The sequence below is a fragment of the Oncorhynchus kisutch genome, linkage group LG3 (assembly GCF_002021735.2).
Source record: "Oncorhynchus kisutch isolate 150728-3 linkage group LG3, Okis_V2, whole genome shotgun sequence".
Lineage (NCBI taxonomy): Eukaryota > Metazoa > Chordata > Actinopteri > Salmoniformes > Salmonidae > Oncorhynchus > Oncorhynchus kisutch.
Window position 1 is genome coordinate 17,691,333 of NC_034176.2, and position 20,801 is coordinate 17,712,133.

General features: G+C 40.8%; 2 protein-coding genes across 2 annotated transcripts in view; one reads left to right on the forward strand and one right to left on the reverse strand.

The window, feature by feature from the left end:
• LOC109876218 (pescadillo homolog) overlaps positions 1 to 8,109 on the reverse strand; it is a 30,238-nt gene extending 22,129 nt beyond the window's left edge. Inside the window, 9 exon segments of the mRNA XM_020468681.2 lie at positions 1,617 to 1,706; positions 1,900 to 1,977; positions 2,890 to 3,006; positions 5,391 to 5,480; positions 6,108 to 6,279; positions 6,473 to 6,582; positions 6,688 to 6,841; positions 7,387 to 7,466; positions 7,961 to 8,109. Coding sequence (XP_020324270.1) covers positions 1,617 to 1,706; positions 1,900 to 1,977; positions 2,890 to 3,006; positions 5,391 to 5,480; positions 6,108 to 6,279; positions 6,473 to 6,582; positions 6,688 to 6,841; positions 7,387 to 7,466; positions 7,961 to 7,984 — 915 coding nt within the window. The 5' untranslated portion in view covers positions 7,985 to 8,109.
• An 834-nt stretch (positions 8,110 to 8,943) lies between these two features.
• On the forward strand, positions 8,944 to 16,336 carry LOC109872964 (P2X purinoceptor 2-like). Its single transcript, XM_020464405.2, has 12 exons — positions 8,944 to 9,083; positions 9,802 to 9,937; positions 12,929 to 13,000; positions 13,277 to 13,352; positions 13,474 to 13,570; positions 13,704 to 13,784; positions 14,052 to 14,199; positions 14,516 to 14,646; positions 14,953 to 15,043; positions 15,175 to 15,240; positions 15,356 to 15,433; positions 15,680 to 16,336. The coding sequence occupies exons 1-12, from the start codon at positions 8,944 to 8,946 to the stop codon at positions 15,785 to 15,787; spliced, it is 1,224 nt and encodes a 407-aa protein (XP_020319994.1). The 3' UTR covers positions 15,788 to 16,336.
• Positions 16,337 to 20,801: the final 4,465 nt, after the last annotated feature.

Below are 20,801 nucleotides of genomic sequence, written 5' to 3' on the forward strand. Positions count from 1 at the left end.
CTTGAGAAACCAAATCAAATCTGTCTAACAGGAGCTCAAACAAGTAGACATACATAATACAAGCATTTGGCCCCCAGTACCATACAATTATCAATTACAAAACTGGTTCTACAACGCAATTTCCACATTGGGGAGCATAGGTGATGAGCAGCTCTTCGCCACAGTAATAATTAATTTTAACAACCAATGCAAGCTTCATTAGTAAGTTATCAATGTCAAGCAATTGTTACATACCAAAAGACCAATAGGCCTATGCTAGTAATTGTTGCCCCATTGCTTGTGAGCTAGCAAAGTAACAGTTAAGGTTGGTGATCAAATTTTTTGGGAGACACACACACACACCATGCATGGTAAGCCTCTCTCCCTACAATTTGACATTTGCGCAGCACCCAATCCTATAGCTGTACAGCAAATCAATCTGTTCGCTAGCACCCCCGACCTGTGTTGATTGACAAGTTTGCTGGTCCAGAGTGCCAAGTGTGTGTTTCACAAGCCAATCTGTTGCAGCTGTTTTTTGTTGTTGTTTTTTTTGCAAAGGCGATGCTGCAGCTACTGTCTCTTGCCGAGTGTAGCGTAATCCACGAAGACCCAGAAAACGAGTGACAAAAGATTACAAACCCTGTCCAGATCATTTTAAGTCATCAGACATTAAGTCAAGTCTCAAGTTAAAGTTGTGACTCAACTTACTGTGACTCAAAGTCCACATCTCGATCTCCCCACAACTGTCCCAGAGTCGGTTTGGAATAGGCTATTTCTGTCTCGAGAAGCTGACCAACGCAATAGGTCACCTTTCCACAATGGGGGAAAGTTGATTGACATAGGCTATTGATTTTGCTGTTCATTACTCACCTTGTTGCCTAAGGAAAATTAAATGTGGACAGTTGTTTTAACATTTTCAAAGTGCACATCAGAAGTTAAGGCATCCTCAACTTGCATGTTCTGTAAATATGAATTACCATAATCTAAATGAGATTGTCATTCTGAGCACCGTGGGTGGACACCCTAATCAGGTTACTCACCCAATGCATACGGGTCCGGCAGACTTCTCAAATGTCCGGGAAATTAAAAATGTTGCCGGTCAAATGTCCGGTGACACATTTCGAACAGAAACCCTGATTCACAGCCATTATGTAAATTAAACTGAAAAGTACCCAGGCCCTTGTCTTGGCTCCAGGTTAGAGCAGGTCCGCAGGAGCCATGGCCCAGAGAGACACACGTGACAGTCCGCGTAGATGGAAACTGAAAAACACCAAGCTAAATCTTCAAAGAAAATGCACCATAATAAGGTGAATCCTTGGTGGAGCTTTTCCAATCAGCTCTTGAGCAATCATTTAAATGCCTAGTATACAATACATTGGCAGGAATGAGCCCTTCTCTGTAGACCGAACATTTGACCGGCAACATTTTTAAGGACATCAACATCAAATAGAGGATGACTTTTGTATAACTATCCATTCAAGATGAGTGGAGGCTACAAATAGTTCCTCCACCTACATCCTGAAGATTTTTCAAAGAGTGATTTCTAAATGGAAACAATGAAATGTGACCGTGGGACGCATTGGTTCTAACACACCCCTGACCACCTGGTAGCCAGTTTATTCAGTGTGTCACCTTACCCCGTCAGCAGGGAACTGGTCGAGCTGGTTCTCCTCCTCCTCCGCGGTGGCAACCACGCGCGCCAAGCTGGCACTCAGGGCAGACAGTTTCTGTAGAGAGCATGAAACCCACTGGTTCAGTTTCTCACACACCGCTTCAAAACTACACATCTCTACTGACAGAGTAGCATCAAGGTAGGGCAGGTAGCCCACAACAAAGAAGAGAGGGCTGGCTGTCCCTCATCAAGCAAATATAACTTCTATCCATTTATTTGTATCAATACATAAGTGATGAAAGGCCCACCTCCATGTAGCTCTCAGAGTCCATGGCGTAGTCCTCCTCGTGTTCAGCCTTCAGCTCCGACTCAGCTTTGCTGTTCAGCTGGAGGGAGGGTTGTGGTTAGCAACAGCTCCGACACACAACAATTAGCAGGCCAATGATCTCTGTATATTACTAGACTATATACAGTTGAAGTCGGAGGTTTACATACACCTTAGACAAATGCATTTGAACTCAGTTTGTCACAATTGCATTTGAACTCAGTTTGTCACAATTCCTGACATTAATCCTAGTAAAAATGCCAGTCTTAGGTCAGTTAAGATCAACACTTTATTTAAAGAATGTGAAATGTCAGAATAATAGTAGAGTATTTTTTGGTTTGTTGGTACTATTGTTTGTACAGATGAACACCCTTACCTTCAGGCGTTTGGAAATTGCTCCCAAGGATGAACCAGACTTGTGGAGGTCTACAAAAAAAAATTATTGGCTGATTTCTTATAAAGCCATGACATAATTTTCTGGAATTTTCCAAGCTGTTGAAAGGCACAGTCAACTTAGTGCATGTAAACTTCTGACTCACTGGAATTGTAATACAGTGAATTATACGTGAAATAATCTGTCTGTAAACAATTGTTGGAAAAATTACTTGTGTCATGCACAAAGTAGATGTCCAAACCGCCAAAACTATAGTTTGTTAACAAGAAATTTGTGGAGTGGTAGAAAAACGAGTTAATGACCCCAACCTAAGTATGTCAACTTCCGACTTCAACTGTACATTCATCAACAGAAGGAACATCGTGATAAAAAAAGCACTGCTTATGATGTGCGATGGCTGAAGTGGTTCTCCGGGATTGTATTTATTAGTGCACACTGTAGCAAAACGTTTTGCAACAGGATAACAAAAACAAGCATTTGTCATTGGACAGGTTAAGGTAGTCACTCCTTGTTTCAGTCTGTTTTCTTCCCTTGGTGCCTAATGAACACATCCCAGGTTTAGGCCAGGTGCTGGATTACCTTGGGTGGGTAGACTAGGTTAAGTGTCTGGTAGAGGCGAAAGTTGATGAAGCCAAAGAGGGTGGTGTACATCTCCGTGAAGGTAGCCATTACTCTATAGTCCACATCTGTTGGGTGCTGGGGGACATAGGACAGACAGATTATTATTAGTCTGAACGCTTGTATTGTAAAATCAATGTTGAGGCCCCGTCAACCACATGTCAAGCTACTTTAATTTAAAGACAATTAACAGCATCAACGTAAAGTATTTAACCCCCCATGGTCGATGTCTACGCCCCGTGGAAATAGAACTAGCATAACTTTAAAAATTCCCCATAAAAATCTCAGGTTTAAGCTAGAAATATTTTTTATCACAAAATTGTATGTAACGTCCAAACGATTTGGCCTATAAACTATTTTGACTCCTCTAAGGATGAGGACTCATACGAACACAATGGTGTTCTCCGTTTTGTGGTGATCTCCAAGAAGCGATTTGTGACTCGTCTGAAGTCGGTACAGCTGACCTGCAAATGTTGGTGTATTGCACAATACTTCCCCAACTCCAGAGCTCATGCTTTCTGAGGATGTAACAGTGATGTCTATTCTATCAAGCACTTTGAGAGCCTATTGTACACACACACACTGAATGGGTTTTAATGTTGTACAGTAAGCTTGGGCCCTTCTAGTCAAGCAGGACGTTAAGAGAGGAAGTATCATAGCACTGCTGTACAGTTCTGCTACCTTTGTAATCAAACTATTTCATATGGATCAGAAATTATCTAGGTTGAATTTGGTTATGAGTTACTTTCTTCACCAGCTTTTTGAAAGAGGTTGGAATCAAAGTATGATGCCATTATACTTCAAATCTGATTCCACCGTTCTATCATGAATTAGCATATTTATGTTAGGGAACGCCAACTCTATGAAGTGCGCGTGTGCAATAACAAAATTTGCCCCTGCACTTAAACAAAATGTCTTGAAACTTTGGCAAAAGGTAGTCTACAAAACTAAGTCCACGCTGTAACAGATTCTAGTTTTTGGAACAGAAAAGTGTATTGAAATCAAAATGTTTCATCGATGAGAAAATTCCCAGAATGTTGGCCAACATCCATCTGGCTCCATCTTCTCCCACTGGGCTTCCTCTCATCACCACATTTGGTGGTGAGTGGAAATGCCAAACGGATGCTTCAGATTTATACATCCAGTGAAACATCTGGCTCACAATGCTGTAAATTGGTTAATAAACCAATAACAAAGAGTGTTCTAAACCCCTCTGTCAATAACAGCTAGTTTTATCCTCACTCACAGTCCTAGCAAAATTGTTGCTTGTGAAATAGTATTTTGCTAAAAATACATTTTGCCCAATTAAAAGGAAATCTATAACAGTAAAGTACTTAAATTGTTACCCAGAAATGATCTAACATAAAAACAGCTGCATTGGGTCGATTCTGGATCCTGTACTTTTTACCTTAACAATATCGACCTCTGTAAAAAAAACGAACCTGCACTTGTAAGAAGATACTGTTGTGTATAATATTGCCACCAGTTGACCAGGCTCTCTGAACTACAGTCTGCCTTCATTGTAATACAGAAAAACTTTGACCTGAAATAAGTATTGAATGCAGGTAAAACTAAGTACATGTTGTTCTCTAGAGCACATAAAAATAAACTTGATGATTTAAAAGATATGAACTTTGGATGATGTCCACATTGATTGTGTCCCTGCTTATAAATATCTGGGCATCTGGATAGATGAAAAGCTATCTTTCAAAAAGCATTTGATGAGTTAGATAAGCGGAGAATAAAAATGGGCTTCTATAGAAATAGATCTTGCCTCTCACTAAACAGTAGAAAACAGATTCAGCCACGTTCCTATCGGTCCGAGACTATGGCAACATCTATATGAATGCAACTGCCACTTCATTAAAGCCTCTAGATGCAGTTTATCATAGCGCACTGCGCTTAATTATGGTGAAAATTTCAGTACTCATCACTGCATTCTCTACCAGAAAGTTGATTGGCGATCTGATGTAATGTAGGTTGATTCATTGATATATTTTCATTTATAAAGCCCCTTTACAAAAAAATCCCGCTGTACCTAACATCATGACTAAACTTTAGTTGTATGAGTTCACACCCGGTCTCGGGGATGGTTAACTCTGGAAATTCCTTTGGTCTCTACGGAGTTTGGTAAAATCAGGTTTTAGTTCTTGCATCTCATTTGTGGAACAATCTTCAAAATGTTCTTAAAATGTGATGTTCTGATGCCTCGAGGGCAATTCAGAAAGCTGATTGAGGGTCTTGTGAATGTGTGTTGAAGGACCATGTTGTTTCTGCTTGCATTTTGTATTTATATTGACGTGTGTATTTTCTGTAATTCAGGGATCATCTACGAAAGAGACATTGGTCTCAGTATGACTCCCTGATAAAATAATGTAGAAATAAAAAAGAGGCTTTTAACACAGTGACTGAATACATTTGAAATGGCTCTTTGAGCTGCTGTGAGGTCACTCAGCACTTACATCATGGGCAAACTGGTAGGGCACGAGCCAGGTTATGAGCTGTCCAAGAACCTCTGCCTGATAGTAAATCCCCTTGATGGAGATGAAAACCTGCCAGGGAAAGCAAAACCAGGTTAAGGGTGCTGCGGACTACCAGTTATTCTCTTGCCAAATAGCATACATCTCATTCATACATATCCAATGTGGACTAGTAACCACAACAACAAAAATCAGTACAGTACCAGTCAAAAGTTTAGACACACCAACTCATTGAAAGGTTTTACTTTATAATTACTATTTTCTATATTGTAAAATAATAGTGACGACATCAAAACTATGAAATAACACATGGAATGACCAAAAAAAGTGTTAAAGCTGACATCAAGGGAAAGGGTGGCAACATTGAAAATTCTGAAATATACTGTTTTGGTTACTACATGATTCCATATGTGTTATTTCATAGTTTTGATGTCTTCACTATTATTCTACAATGTAGAAAATTGTAAAAATCAATAAAAACCCTGGAATGAATAGGTGTTTCCAAACTTTTGACTGGTACTGTACGTGTATATGAAGGTAAAATGACAATTCAATTTCAGATGCTATTTTACCTGTAACAGTCCGTATCATTACTTAATAAATCATGCCTGCACTTTGTCTATCCACAACATGGAGATTTTCATTGAGGACCAACTCTTTATGTTAGTGAGGACACGTCTGTACTATTGTCCTTCCTACCTTCCGGAGAGAGCGAGATGTGACTACGTAGTTCATCCACTCCACGGTGAGACGTCGGCATAGCGTGATGGTCTGGACGTGGCACTTTCCCGTGCGGGCAAAGGTGGAGAACAGGAAGCACATGGAGAGGGCGTCATCTATGTCACGGAGGGCATCGATGAATGTGGGGTACCTGGCACACAAATAGAGCCAACACAACGCTCAGATAAACACATGTAGGACATCCTTTACAAATGTTATACTGATATGAACCATAAACAGGGCACAACACGAGATCCTATTTGATTATTTTCTACAGGTAATTTATATGCTCAATACTGCCATCTGCTGTTTGCAGTTGGCGCTGCGGTGGATTGAGACCTCACCTCTCTTTGATGATGTGGTCCAGTTTGTAGCCAGGCTTGTTATCTCGCAGTCTCTCCACCGCTGTCCATTCTGCCTTTCCATAGGCCTTCCTCAGTTTACGCACAAACACCTACCAGAGATGGAACAAGTGCTTGACTGAAAAATGTAAACAGTAAAAAAAAAAAAAATGGAACAATATCTGTATCTCAGTCAAAACAATAGTCTAAAACATTACCTTGTACTCTCTAAATTTCCTAACGATGGGCTCGTGCAGGAGGAACCGGATGTCTTTAAGTAGATAGAATGTGCGGGGAGCTGTGGAACCTTTGTTCACCTTCTTCTTGTGCTTGGGTTCATGAGGGTAGATGCCCTTCAGAATGCACAGGCGTCTGTGTGTGTAACAGGGTTATATTGGTGATTCCCCTTGCCACTTTATTGTTAAGCCAATGGGTTTTTGGTTTGAGTTTGTCTTGCCTTCACCTACTCAACATGGCATCTTTTTGGCTGGTTTGCGTAGCTTGCTTACGAGGGGGGATGTTCCAGTTAGAATCGACCCAGTGAACAAGCACCAAACCAGCGTGCGTGAGTGCAGAGTTGGATGGTGAGACGTGCATTGCATGACGTGCAATTTTGTGTCGTTCTTATCAGAATAAAGCTACATGACTGGTGCTACATGTTGGAGTTCCGTGTCGATGACTGATTGTACACAACGCCAGACGAGTACTGTTACATGTGGAACAGTGGATGAACATGCAGACAGTGAATTTGGCATTGCAGAAACTGACACCAGAGGCAACCATGCTATTATATCCACAGCCAGAACACAGGGCCTAATTCAACAGGCACCGTAGGGAAGAAAACGGACTGAAACTGGGAGCAACAACAACACTAATAAATACGACCCAGTTTGTGGTGGGTCAGTAGTACTTAGTACCTGAAATCTGCCAGGCTCAGCTGCAGCTTCTTGCGGGCTTTGTTCCTTGTGATATAGTTGGTGGCAGAGCCCCTCTCATACTGAAACAAGACACATAGGTTTACAGTTACTCACAAAACATTTAGACAGACATATGTGTGAGGTATTGGAGGAACGTATTACTAGAACACGTGTAACTAGACTTAAGAGTAAAAAGCGTGATGCTGGCAATGTTCTGCAAAACAATTTACTATTTAGTACTCTTTACTGCTTTTTTTATGCACTAGACAGGTGAATATGTAACAGCTAGGCTAACGTTAACTAGCTAGCTGGGTTGAAAACAACACGCATCAACTGCACAAGATTCCAAGACTAGACGGAAATTGAAATACAATAGGTGAGTAAGTTATCTAGCTAACGTTACATAAAAGTGTCTCACACTAGCTAGCGATATGTTATTGCTAGCTAGCTAAATCATTTCGGCCTGAACTCATAATTCCGTGCTCAGAGAAACAGCCTGACCGAGCTTGCTAACTTCAGTACTTAACTAACCAAATGGTTAGATAATTAATATAACAAACAGTGACATCCTTACCTTCTTTTTCTGTAGACCCCCCATTTACAAAATATCTGTTCGTGTTATTCTGTAAATGACTTAGATTTGTAGGTATACTTCTGTAGACAATCATGTAAACACAAGCACCAACAAAAAACACAGCGGTCTGTTGCACGTGTTGTGTGACAAGTATATCTTCTGACATGCGCGGAATGAGCTCCCAGGACCCCGACACATCAAGTCATTTTTAGGCCTGAATATTATTATTATTTTTAATGTAAACCAGTCAATATTTAAACACCGTATATTTATTAATGAGCAGCTAGTTTAATTTCTGAAGGATTAATTCATAATTCATTCAAACACACACGCACAGCACTCAAGCACACACACACATTGTTTTGCAATGTTTTGCATTGTTTGCATAAAGGGAAATTGTGTTCTTTTGTATCAATTTTATGTGCCTTGTTTTTTTTACTGATTGATGTGCTCTTTTGATTTGTATTTATTTTTGTTCATTGATTAGCTTTGATATTCTACATTATTATATGCACTATTGAGTTTTAGACCTGCAATAAAAATGTGCATATAACAAATAAACTTGATTTGATTTTTTTTATTTTGATTTGACACACAGACAGAGAGACAGACAGACAGACAGAGATAATTGTTGATTTGAGAGACATTTCCTATCTGCTACCAGCATAAATAAAATGTGTATTTTCTGTGTGGGTCAGAATAAAGAAAACAAACACTATATTTTCTCCTTACCATGATCAATCCACCAAATTAGTGAATCACATTTTATGTTGAATTTATCCATGCAATTCGTTTTTGAGAACAGCATAACAGGGGATGAGGCAGGGGTGTTAAAGAGAGGGAGAGAGATAGAGACAGAGAGATACAGAGAGAGAGAGAGAGAGACTGACTGGCTGACTCATGACACAAGCTTGGAAATATCTGCGAACAAGTCACTCAGGACCTCACATCTGAACAGACAGCTGATAAACTCAGAAATCACAATGGGACTGCTTCAGTTTATAAAGGATTATTTTATTGGTTTCTTGGACTATGAGACCCCCAAGGTAATGGTGGTTAAAAACAAAAAACTTGGAGTCATATATAGAGGGGTTCAGTTTTTTGTGATCACCTATTTCATCTGGTAAGTACTGGCCTCCTGTTTATGCATGCATTTAAAAATAGATAGACAAGGATGTGATTTGAATTAGTATTGTCTTTGTGTGTAACTATCCTGACTTTTTCTGTGATCGAGTATTTCTGTTGCATTATCTGTGACCTGCCTTAAATAATGCAGATATGTTGCTAATCAAGGCAACGTTAAGTCTGGTATTGGAAAGCATAGGAAGAAAATAATGGTAAAAAATTAAAATGGTTGGCTTGTAAGCTCAGATGGAATGTTCTGTCAGTGTACCCACATTATTGCTTTCAAAAGCTATACAAGCCACTGTGATGTGAAATTAGTAATTTGCTGAGAATAGCCACTTTGTGGTGAGGAAATGCCTTTCACTCACAATTAAATACATTGATGGTAACCACATACAGGTTGCTGTCATTAAGCGGGACTGCTGTATTCTGATTGGCCATTACTGACCACCGTCATTGAGTAATGTGATCCAAATAGACCAATTTTCATACATTTCATTTTTTTTTATGGTCCTTTAGAGGAAGATGTCTCTCTGTCTACTGTACTGATAAACATCATATTTCAGCGTTCGATTTTCAAATATTTCAAACAAAGTTGATCATATTTAAGTATCTCTCAAAATCAATATATCATAACCACTAAGAGATCTGAATTGATATTGAATTTGTCCTCAGAACAGAAGTTAATCTGCATCTGTCATGTCGCCCTACTATAGGTATGTCTTTATCAGTCAGAAAGCCTATCAGGACAGTGAGACGAGGCCAGAGAACTCAGTCTACACTAAGATGAAAGGCACAGCACTGCAGGGGGACCACGTTCTGGACATGGTAGAATACGTCCGACCCTCAGAGGTGAGCCAACTTGAGGACATCAATTTTGCTCAGTCCCATAATCACTGACAGAGCAACCTGACTGATCTATAAATAATAGTAGATACAGTGGGGCAAAAAAGTATTTAGTCAGCCACCAATTGTGCAAGTTCTCCCACTTAAAAAGATGAGAGGCCTGTAATTTTCATCATAGATACACTTCAACTATGACAGACAAAATGAGGGAAAAAAATCCAGAAAATCACATTGTAGGATTTTTTATGAATTGATTTGCAAATTATGGTGGAAAACAAGTATTTGGTCAATAACAAAGGTTTATCTCAATACTTTGTTATTTACCCTTTGTTGGCAATGACAGAGGTCAAACGTTTTCTGTAAGGTTTTCACACACTGTTGCTGGTATTTTGGCCCATTCCTCCATGCAGATCTCCTCTGGCTTAAGCAGGGGGACACGTCTGGCACTGTAGGATTTGAGTCCCTGGCGGCGTAGTGTGTTACTGATGGTAGGCTTTGTTACTTTGGTCCCAGCTCTCTGCAGGTCATTCACTAGGTCCCTCCGTGTGGTTCTGGGATTTTTGCTCACCGTTCTTGTGATCATTTTGACCCCACGGGGTGAGATCTTGCGTGGGAGATTATCAGTGGTCTTGTATGTCTTCAATTTCCTAATAATTGCTCCCACAGTTGATTTCTTCAAACCAAACTGCTTACCTATTGCAGATGCAGTCTTCCCAGCGTGGTGCAGGTCTACAATTGTGTTTCTGGTGTCCTTTGACAGCTCTTTGGTCTTGGCCATAGTGGAGTTTGGAGTGTGACTGTTTGAGGTTGTGGACAGGTGTCTTTTATACTGATAACAAGTTCAAAACAGGTGCCATTAATACAGGTAACGAGTTTAGGGCAGAGGAGCCTCTTAAAGAAGAAGTTACAGGTCCGTGAGAGCCAGAAATCTTGCTTGTTTGTAGGTGACCAAATACTTATTTTCCACCATAATTTGCAAATAAATTAATTTAAAATCATACAATGTGATTTTCTGGATTTTTTTCCCTCATTTTGTCTGTCATAGTTGAAGTGTACCTATGATGAAAATTACAGGCCTCTCTCATCTTTTTAAGTGGGAGAACGTGCACAATTGGTGGATGACTAAATACTTTTTTTTGCCCCACTGTATTTAGGATACAAGGTGATTTGTAGATCAGTCAGTCTGCAGTCAATCCTGAACATGCAGTTTGGCTCTGAGTTCATAAAGCAAGGATTATGGGTCAAATATATCAAATCAAATCCAAGCAAATTGAATACAACAGGTAGACCTTACAGTGAAATACTTACTTACAAGGCCTTAACACTTATATTTCTTAAAACTGCATTGTTGGTTAAGTATTTAATCAAATAAAATGAAGTAAAATAGTCCAGGTAGCCATTTGCTGTTGGGGAGTTTTAATACTTGGGGGTAGAAATTGTTAAGAAGCCTTTTGGACCTAGACTTGGCGCTCCGGTACACCTTGCCATGCGGTAGCAGAGAGAACAGTCTATGACTAGGGTGGCTGGAGTCTTTGGCAATTTTTAGGGCCTTCCTCTGACACCGCCTGGTATAGAGGTCCTGGATGACAGGAAGCTTGGCCCCAGTGATGTACTGGGCCGTACGCACTACCCTCTGTAGTGCCTTGCGGTCGGAGGCCGAGCAGTTACCATACCAGGCGGTGATGCAACCAGTCAGGATGCTGTCGGCGGTGCAGCTGAAGAACCTTTTGAGGATCTGAGGACCCATGCCAAATATTTTGAGTCTCCTGAGGGGGAAAAGGTGTTGTCGTGCCCTCTTCACAATTGTCTTTGTGTGTTTGGACATGATAGTTTCTTGGTGATGTGGACACCAAGGAACTTGAAGCACTCAACCTGCTCCACTTCAGCCCCGTGGATGAGAACGGGGACGTGCTCGGTCCTCTTTTTCCTGTAGTCTACAATCAGCTCCTTTGTCTTGATCACGTTGAGAGAGAGGTTGTTGTCCTGGCACCACACTGCCAGGTCTCTGACCTCCTCCCTATGGGCGGTCTCATCGTTGTAGGTGATCAGGCCTACCACTGTTGTGTCATCAGCAAACTTAATGGTGGTGTTGGAGTCGTGTTTGGCCATGCAGTCATGGGTGAACAGGGAGTACAGGAGGGGACTGAGCACGCACCCCTGAGTGGCTCCCGTGTTGAGGATCAGCGTGGCAGATGTGTTGTTGCCTACCCTTCCCACCTGGGTCAGGCCAGGTCAGGAAGTCCAGGATCCAGTTGCAGAGGGAGGTCTTTAGTCCCAGGGTCCTTAGCTTTGTGATGAGCTTTGAGGGCACTATGGTGTTGAACGCTGAGCTGTAGTCGATGAATTGTATTCTCACGTTGGTGTTCCTTTTGTTCAGGTGGGAAAGGGCAGTATGGATTGCATAATCTGTGGATCTGTTGGGGCGGTATGCAAAGTGGAGTGGGTCTAGGGTTTCTGGGATAATGGTGTTGATGTGAGCCATGGCCAGCCTTTAGAAGCCCTTGATGGCTACAGATGTGAGGGCTACGGGTCGGTATTCATTTAGGCAGGTTACCTTGGTGTTCTTGGGCACAGGAACTATGGTGGTCTGCTTGAAACATGTTGGTATACAGACTTGGTCAGGGACAGGTTGAAAATGCAGTAAAGACACTTGCCAGTTGGTCAGCGCTTGCTTGGAGCACACGTCCTGGCAATCTGTCTGGCCCTGCGGCCTTGTGAATGTTGACCTGTTTAAAGGTCTTACATCGGCTGCGGAGAGCGTGATCACACAGTCATCCAGAACAGCTGATGCTCTCATGCATGTTTCAGTGTTGCTTGCCTCGAAGTGAGTATAGAAGTTATTTAGCTCGTATGATAGGCTCCTGTCACTGGGCAGCTCGCGGCTGTGCTTCCCATAGAAGATGCAATGTGTAGCTAGTTACTGTATGTTTTTAACATATAGCCTATGTAATTACCAACATATACTGTACATTCTTCTGTATGGTATTGAACCTGCAGGGCGGTGACGTGATCAGCACAATACTGAGACGAGTGGTCACACACAACCAGAGGCAAGGCACGTGTGCTGAGGTGAGAGGTCACAACCATTCTCCACACTCGTGTTCTCCTGAAACCAATATGAGCTAAATAAAACTGCAGTAGTTTTCCCATAATCAATACTAGGGCTTCATGTTGAGTTGTGTGCTTTGCTCCATACTCTAATATTGCAACTAGCACTGTCTCCTGGAAAAGCTCTGTAAGATAATGTGATAAAGATCTATCAGTATCATTACCAGTCTACCACCACAGAGAAGGAAAGCCAGTTAATGCTGCCATCTGAACTATTACGTTTTATTTTTTTCTTAGCATTTTACCGTTCCCAATGCCAACTGCTCAAAGGACTCGGACTGCATCTCAGGAAAAGTGGACTTTGATGGCAATGGTACGCACTATAAAGGAGGGGATGAAGTGAAAAGTCTCACTAAGCCAGACATTCTATGAGTCTGTCTGTCCGTTAGTAGATGGTTAGTCCTAATGCATTTAGACTGATGTGTTTCCTGTAGGACAGAGAACTGGGCGCTGTGTTCCTTACTATAACCAGACCTTCAAGACCTGTGAGATTCAGACCTGGTGTCCTATTGAGGACTATGCAGCAATACGGTAAGGGTCAATATCAATTTGACATTTTAAATAGGAAGTAGTCAAACACAGAACTACTGTCTCCCTAGTCTGGAATAAATCACTTGTAAAATCATTGTGGCACAAGGGTCTAAACTGTTATTGTCTCCTCCAGGGAGCCGGCATTAGCAGAGGCCATCAATTTCACTGTTTACATCAAGAATGCCATCCATTTCCCCAAATTTAAAGTGTTTAGGTATAGTATGAACCTCAAAAACACACACACATGCATGCACACACAGTCACACACACATCAACCTCAACAACACACAGAATGCGCTCGCAGACTGCAAAACCGATGCACACACACACACGTACATCAGGCTGCAATACATGGTCAATACACTGACAAGGAGCCATACGTAGGTGATATAAAGAACTGTATAATATAGGAAACCGTATCCCCGTCAAATATGCAGTCTCAACTGTTTCTGCAAGCAATCTTTTCTTATCTCTTTGGCAGAGGAAACATCAAACCAAACAAACGAAATGGGCAGAAATATCTGAATAAGTGTCATTACAATGAGGAGAAACACCCCTACTGCCCCATCTTCCGGCTGGGTTACATCGCAGAACAGGCCAGGGAGAAGTTCAGCGAGCTTTGCAGGACTGTATGTTTACACCTGCAATATACATACATACAATCAAAATGTATATCCCATTTGACCAATCATATTAACTGTAGAGAACCCTTACATTTCAGTGCTCACAGGACACACAGACACAATCTTCCATCTAGGTCTAATGTCTCTAACAATATGTGTGTTTCTAATATTTCTGAATCTGACAGTGATTACTGATAACATAATTAATAGATCATGGAAATAAAAAATAAGAGACCATCAACAATAGTGAGGAATGTGAAGATGAGCTGGACAGAGCGCTGCAATGGTTTAGTTAGAGAGCTCATGGATTGTATCATGTCAGGGGGGAGTGATTGGAGTCTTCATTAACTGGAAGTGTGATCTTGACCTGGACCCCTCGGAGTGTAAACCCACATACTCATTCCGTCGCCTGGACCTTCGGAAGAACCTGCCCAGCTCTGGTTACAACTTCAGGTTCGCCTCTTCATAGCATCTTGTGAATGCTTGGGTCATATTCAATAGTGCACACTGTAGCAAGTGTTTTTCAACAGAAACAGGAAACAAGTGTTTCTTATTGGACACGTTTAGGTGGTTCCTCATCGTTTTAGTCCGCTTTCCTCCGTTTGGTGCTTAGTGAATATGACCATGTATTTACTCTTGCCATCTCATTGACATGACCTATTGTAACATTTTAGACTATCTCTGCTGTATCTTGGTAAGGCATAGAGGACTCTTTTCCCCCTTTTTCTGCAGTTGTTTGACCTAGAAAATTATGTTTAGATTTGCCAAGTATTACAGCAAAGATGGAGAAGAGTTCCGGACACTTATCAAGGCCTTTGGGATTCGTCTTGATGTAATAGTTCATGGAAATGTAAGAATTTCCTACTTTAACCGCCTTCATCAGTACTCAATTCATCAATAACCAGTTGATCAGAACAATTAGTTAGTGACATATGGTTATAGACTTAGTCAAAGTCATACTCTTAAATAATTCCTCTCCAGGCTGGACGATTCAGCATAATCCCAACTATCATCAACACAGTGACAGCCATGACATCAGTTGGAATAGTGAGTTTGATTCAGCACTCTTGTGGTATGAGTTGATGTCTGTTTCTACCAGCTTCCAGTAATGGTTGTACCAACTCCTATCCATTCATTGACATGATACTTTTATCCATTCCAGTGTTCCATTATCTGTGACTGGATCATGCTCACTTTCATTGACAAGAACGCTATCTACAGTGGCAGAAAGTTTGATGATGTAAGAAAAAAACTACTTGATTCCACACATATTCATGATCATATTTTTTTCTTCTGTTAACCATTTTCTGCTATATCATAGCCCTTATCATTGATTAAACACCCAGTTAGGTAATGTAACTCCCAAAGAATATAGGAGTTTAATGTGTAAAAGTATTAATATAATGTAATACTTCTGTCTTAGCCCCTATCTGTGAGTTAGCATGGTTCCAAAAACATTTTTTTTTCTGACCGTATATTTCTACAGGACAGTAAAGTTCCCAAACCCAGCCAGACCTTCACACTTCCCACAGAATTCACCATCATCAGCTATGGCTCCACCCACTCAGACCTGTCAGATGGAGTGGCCCTGTGACATCCCATCCCCACAGTGCCCTCTGGCCACATCAGTCTTTGGCCACATGCATGGATGATGTTCTTCATCAGACACCTGACTGCTGATCAGACGGATGGGACAGACAGACGACCTTTCCCCCCAAGCAGTCTCAGATGTCCTCAGAGAGACCTCCTTGATGGGTCAACCTCTGTCCCTGCGGGATTGAACTGAAAGACAGCTAAGACCACTAAAACATCCTACTTAGTTAGAGTGCCACCAGTTCTTTCACTAAAATCAATTTCCTATGATGGGTTAGTGTAAATCTTTTATGAAAATTCCTGTTGATTCAGGAATTGAATTAAACTCCAATGGAGAAATTCCATGTCCAGTTCAACTGACAGGGACTGAAATGGTACTGACCCCAACTGAATCTCAAATAATTGCAAATGATCTGAATTTAATCCAACCAATGAAAAATAAACTAAATAAGTTATCGCAATCAGCTAAACATGTTGGAGTACATTATGCTGAGAACCCTCTTTTCCTGTCTACCCTGAACCAGGTCAATAACTGTATAAGCTATACATGCAAACACAACAATAAATGTCTAGCATCATCAAATTATAACTTGTGATCTCTGCCAGTCAATCATATACTGTACATAGATCAGATTGGAAGAAATAAAGAAAAAATATTTTGGCAGATCATTTTTCTGGTTTGAAAACACACATTTCAAACAATGGGAGAATCAAAAAGATGATGGTGGGCAATTTCAGTATATTATGTTCAGGGATAACAGTCTCTGGGACTATATTCCCTCCAATGTTCTTGTAGAGTACTGATGCTGAGCGAGATGCCTAAGAGGAGAGCTACTCTCAGAGAGAGTAATCAAATAATGATGACATTTCCCACAAAATGGTTTCTATAACAAGATTGTGGGGAAGTGTGAATCCATCTGGACTCGTAGTGAATAATAGAAACATCGATATCGAAAAGGACTCATCTCTGAGGTCTACTGGATCAGTGACTGCCTTGTGCAGAGGAGGCTGGTGGGAGGAGCTCAGGAAGGACGGGCTCATTGTAATGGCTGGTATAGAATAAATGGAATGGAGTCAAACATGTCCCACTGGGCAAAGACGTCAATTCAATGTCGGTTCAACGTCATTTCCTTGAAATGATGTGGAAACAGTATTGATTCAATCAGTGTGTGCTCAGTGGGTTGGTTTCCATATGTTTGATGTTTTTGATACCATTCCATTTACTCCATTCCAGCTATTAAAATTAGCATGTCCTCCTATAGTTCCTCCCACCAGCCTCCTCTTGTATTATGCAATAGATGGACCGCTGTTGTCTGTTGACAACCACAATGACACTTTGGAACTAAGTGATAGGAACAGACCAAGTCAGATATCATGCCTGTAACTAGAAAAACCTAGGCAATGCTATAAATGCTGTTTTAATGCAGAGTTCTATATTTATTTAATTTTGGAAGACATTATAAAATTGCAATACATTTTCCCCTCTGTAACATGATGTCATAATAAAATATAGCATAAAAAGGGATATGGTAAGTATATTGGGCTCTGTACAGTAAGTACTTCACTCAATCATTTGAGACAAGCTATCAGTCGTCAGGGAACCCAATGCAACCAATCTAATTGTAAGACTCAGCTCCAGCGTAGATGTGAAATCAGATTATTGGTCTGAGAGAGAAATGCCCATTAGTACACAAAGTGAGTTCTCTGGGACAATGAGGTTATCGTGATGGAGGTTGGTGGGTTAAGATCACTTTGATCTAGACAGGGGGATGCCATAACCAGTGGCTGTTTTTTGTGTGTGTTTTTTGTGTTTTTTTTACAGACGATCACAACAAAGGGAGCTAGGGATGAATGTGCACTCTTCCTCATCATTATCACTCCAGATAGACTAAATCAACAAATTTTAAAGCTAAGCAACACTGCACTAAACTGTCATTTAAATTCCAGGAAACTCATGCTCAACATCAGCAGTATAGTAATGATAAAACGCTGGTCTTGGAGCAGCAGGCTCTGATAGAACATACTGTTGAAAGCTGATTCCACAGAAACTCAAATGCATCCTTAAAGCCAGGTGTACAGTCGTGGCCAAATGTTTTGAGAATGACACAAATATTAATTTTCGAAAAGTCTGCTGCCTCAGTTTGTATGATGTGAATTTGCATATACTCCAGAATGTTATGAAGAGTGATCAGATGAATTGCAATTCATTTGAAAAGTCCCTATTTGCCATGCAAATTAACTGAATCCCAATAAAACATTTCCACTGCATTTCAGTCCAGCAACAAAAGGACCAGCTGACATCATGTCAGTGATTCTCTCGCTAACACAGGTGTGAGTGTTGATGAGGACAAGGCTGGAGATCACTCTGTCATGCTGATTGAGTTTGAATAACAGACTGGAAAATTCAAAAGGAGGGTGGAGCTTGGAATCATTGTTCTTCATCTGTCAACCATGGTTACCTGCAAGGAAACACATGCCGTCATCATTGCTTTGCACAAAAAGGGCTTCACAGGCAAAGATATTGCTGCCAGTAAGATTGCACCTAAATCAACCATTTATCGGATCATCAAGAACTTAAAGGAGATCGGTTCAATTGTTGTGAAGAAGGCTTCAGGGCGCCCAAGAAAGTCCAGCACGCGCCAGGATCATCTCCCAAAGTTGATTCAGCTGCGGGATCGGGGCACCACCAGTACAGAGCTTGCTCAGGAATGGCAGCAAGCAGGTGTGAGTGCATCTGCACGCACAGTGAGGCGAAGACTTTGGAGGATGGCTTGGTGTCAAGAAGGGCAGCAAAGATCCACTTCTCTCCAGGAAAAACATCAGGGACAGACTGATATTCTGCAAAAGGTACAGAGATTGGACTGCTGAGGACTGGGGTAAAGTCATTTTCTCTGATGAATCCACTTTACGATTGTTTGGGACATCCGGAAAAAAGCTTGTCCGGAGAAGACAAAGTGAGCGCTACCATCAGTCCTGTGTCATGCCAACAGTAAAGCATCCTGAGACCATTCATGTTTGGGGTTGCTTCTCAGCCAAGGGAGTGGGCTCACTCACAATTTTGCCTAAGAACACAGCCATGAATAAGGAATGGTACCAAAACATCCTCTGAGAGGAACTTCTCCCAACCATCCAAGAACAGTTTGGTGACGAACAATGCATTTTCCAGCATGATGGAGCACCTTGCCATAAGGCAAAAGTGATAACTAAGTGGCTCGGGGAACAAAACATTTATATTTTGGGTCAATGGCCAGGAAACTACCCAGATCTTAATCCCACTGAGAACTTGTGGTCAATCCTCAAGAGGTGGGTGGGACAAACAAAAACCCACAAATTCTGACAAACTTCAAGCATTGATTATGCAAGAATGGGCTGCCATCAGTCAGGATGTGGCCCAGGAGTTAATTGACAGCATGCCAGAGCGGATTGCACAGGTCTTGAAAAAGAAGGGTCAACACTGCAAATATTGACTCTTTGCATCAACCTCATGTAATTGCCAATAAAAGCTTTTGACACTTATGAAAGGATTGTAATTATACTTCAGTATTGCATAGTAACATCTGACAAAAATATCTAAAGACACTGAAGCAGCAAACTTTGTGGAAATTAATATTTGTGTCATTCTCAAAACTTTTGGCCATAACTGTACACTACATGACTTTCAAAATCCTAACATGGCTGAGACTCTCACATTAAACAAGGGTATTTTCTGTCATTTTTTTGTCTTGCCAATGAAGTGGTGCACACACTAAACGAAATGTCACAGACAGGGTGTCACACACTATAATATTCTTCACTTGGTCGTGAGGATTGTCAATACCACGCTGTCTTGCAAAAACAATGATGCCATTAGATTTAACATAGATACAACAAGCTGTGGCTCAAAGCAGCAGTGGTGGAAAAAGTACCCAATATTCATACTTTTTTCATACTAAAAGTAAAGATATCTTAAAAGAAAATGACTCCAGTTAAAGCAAAAGTCACCCAGTAAAACACTACTTGAGTAAGTCTAAAAGTATTTGGTTTTAAATGTACTTAAGTATTAAAAGTATAAATAATTTAAAATGTCTTATATTTAGCAAACCAAACAACACGATTTTCTTCTTATTTATTTTTATTTACGGATAGCCAGGGTCGCAGTTGAACACTCAGACAGTACAAATGAAGCATTTGTGTTTAGTAAGTCTGCCAGATCAGAGGCAGTAGGGATGACCAGGGATGTTCTCTTGATAAGTGCCCGAATTAGACAATTTTCCTGTCCTGCTAAGCATTCAAAATGTACTTTTGGCTGTCAGGGAAAATGTAAGGAGTAAAAAGTACATTATTTTCTTTAGGAATGTAGTGGAGTAAAAGTAAAAGTAGTCAAAAATATAAATAGTAAAGTACAGATACCCCAAAAACTACTTAAGTAGTACTTTAAAGTATTTTTACTTAAGTACTTTACACCACTGCAAAGCTGCCTCATAAACGTTTTCAGTCAGACACTCACACTTGCCATAGAGAGTTGAAGTGTCTAGCTAAAATTTAGAATTCAGTTGAATAAAATTTTATTGAAAACCGCTGTGAAATATATAACAAAAATATGGTAATTTCTGCTGTTTGAAACTGATGTACAAACCCAAACGTAATAGTATGCATAGAAATAGCACACATAGAAACGTTTAAGAAGCGGTAGATCTGTTCTATGTGAATTTGGTCTGTTCGCCCAAAAAGTTACATATTGCCTCTTTAAAGATAAGTACAGGTACATAATAATCGTAGTCATCGATACTGCTCTAGAGTCTACACATTCTGGATGACGCGAAACAATGTCATCTCACTGACTTCCTCTCTGACGCGCTCTCCTTTGCTAAACATGATCATTGTTCTCAAAACTAGTCATTGCACATCTTACACTACAAGAACATTGCAGATTTCGTGCCGGTAAAATAAAACATGTTTGAAAATATCGGGACGTCTGGTACTGCTCAAGGACGAGATCGGTAGCCCTCAGATTGCATCTCTGACCAGTTAACCTT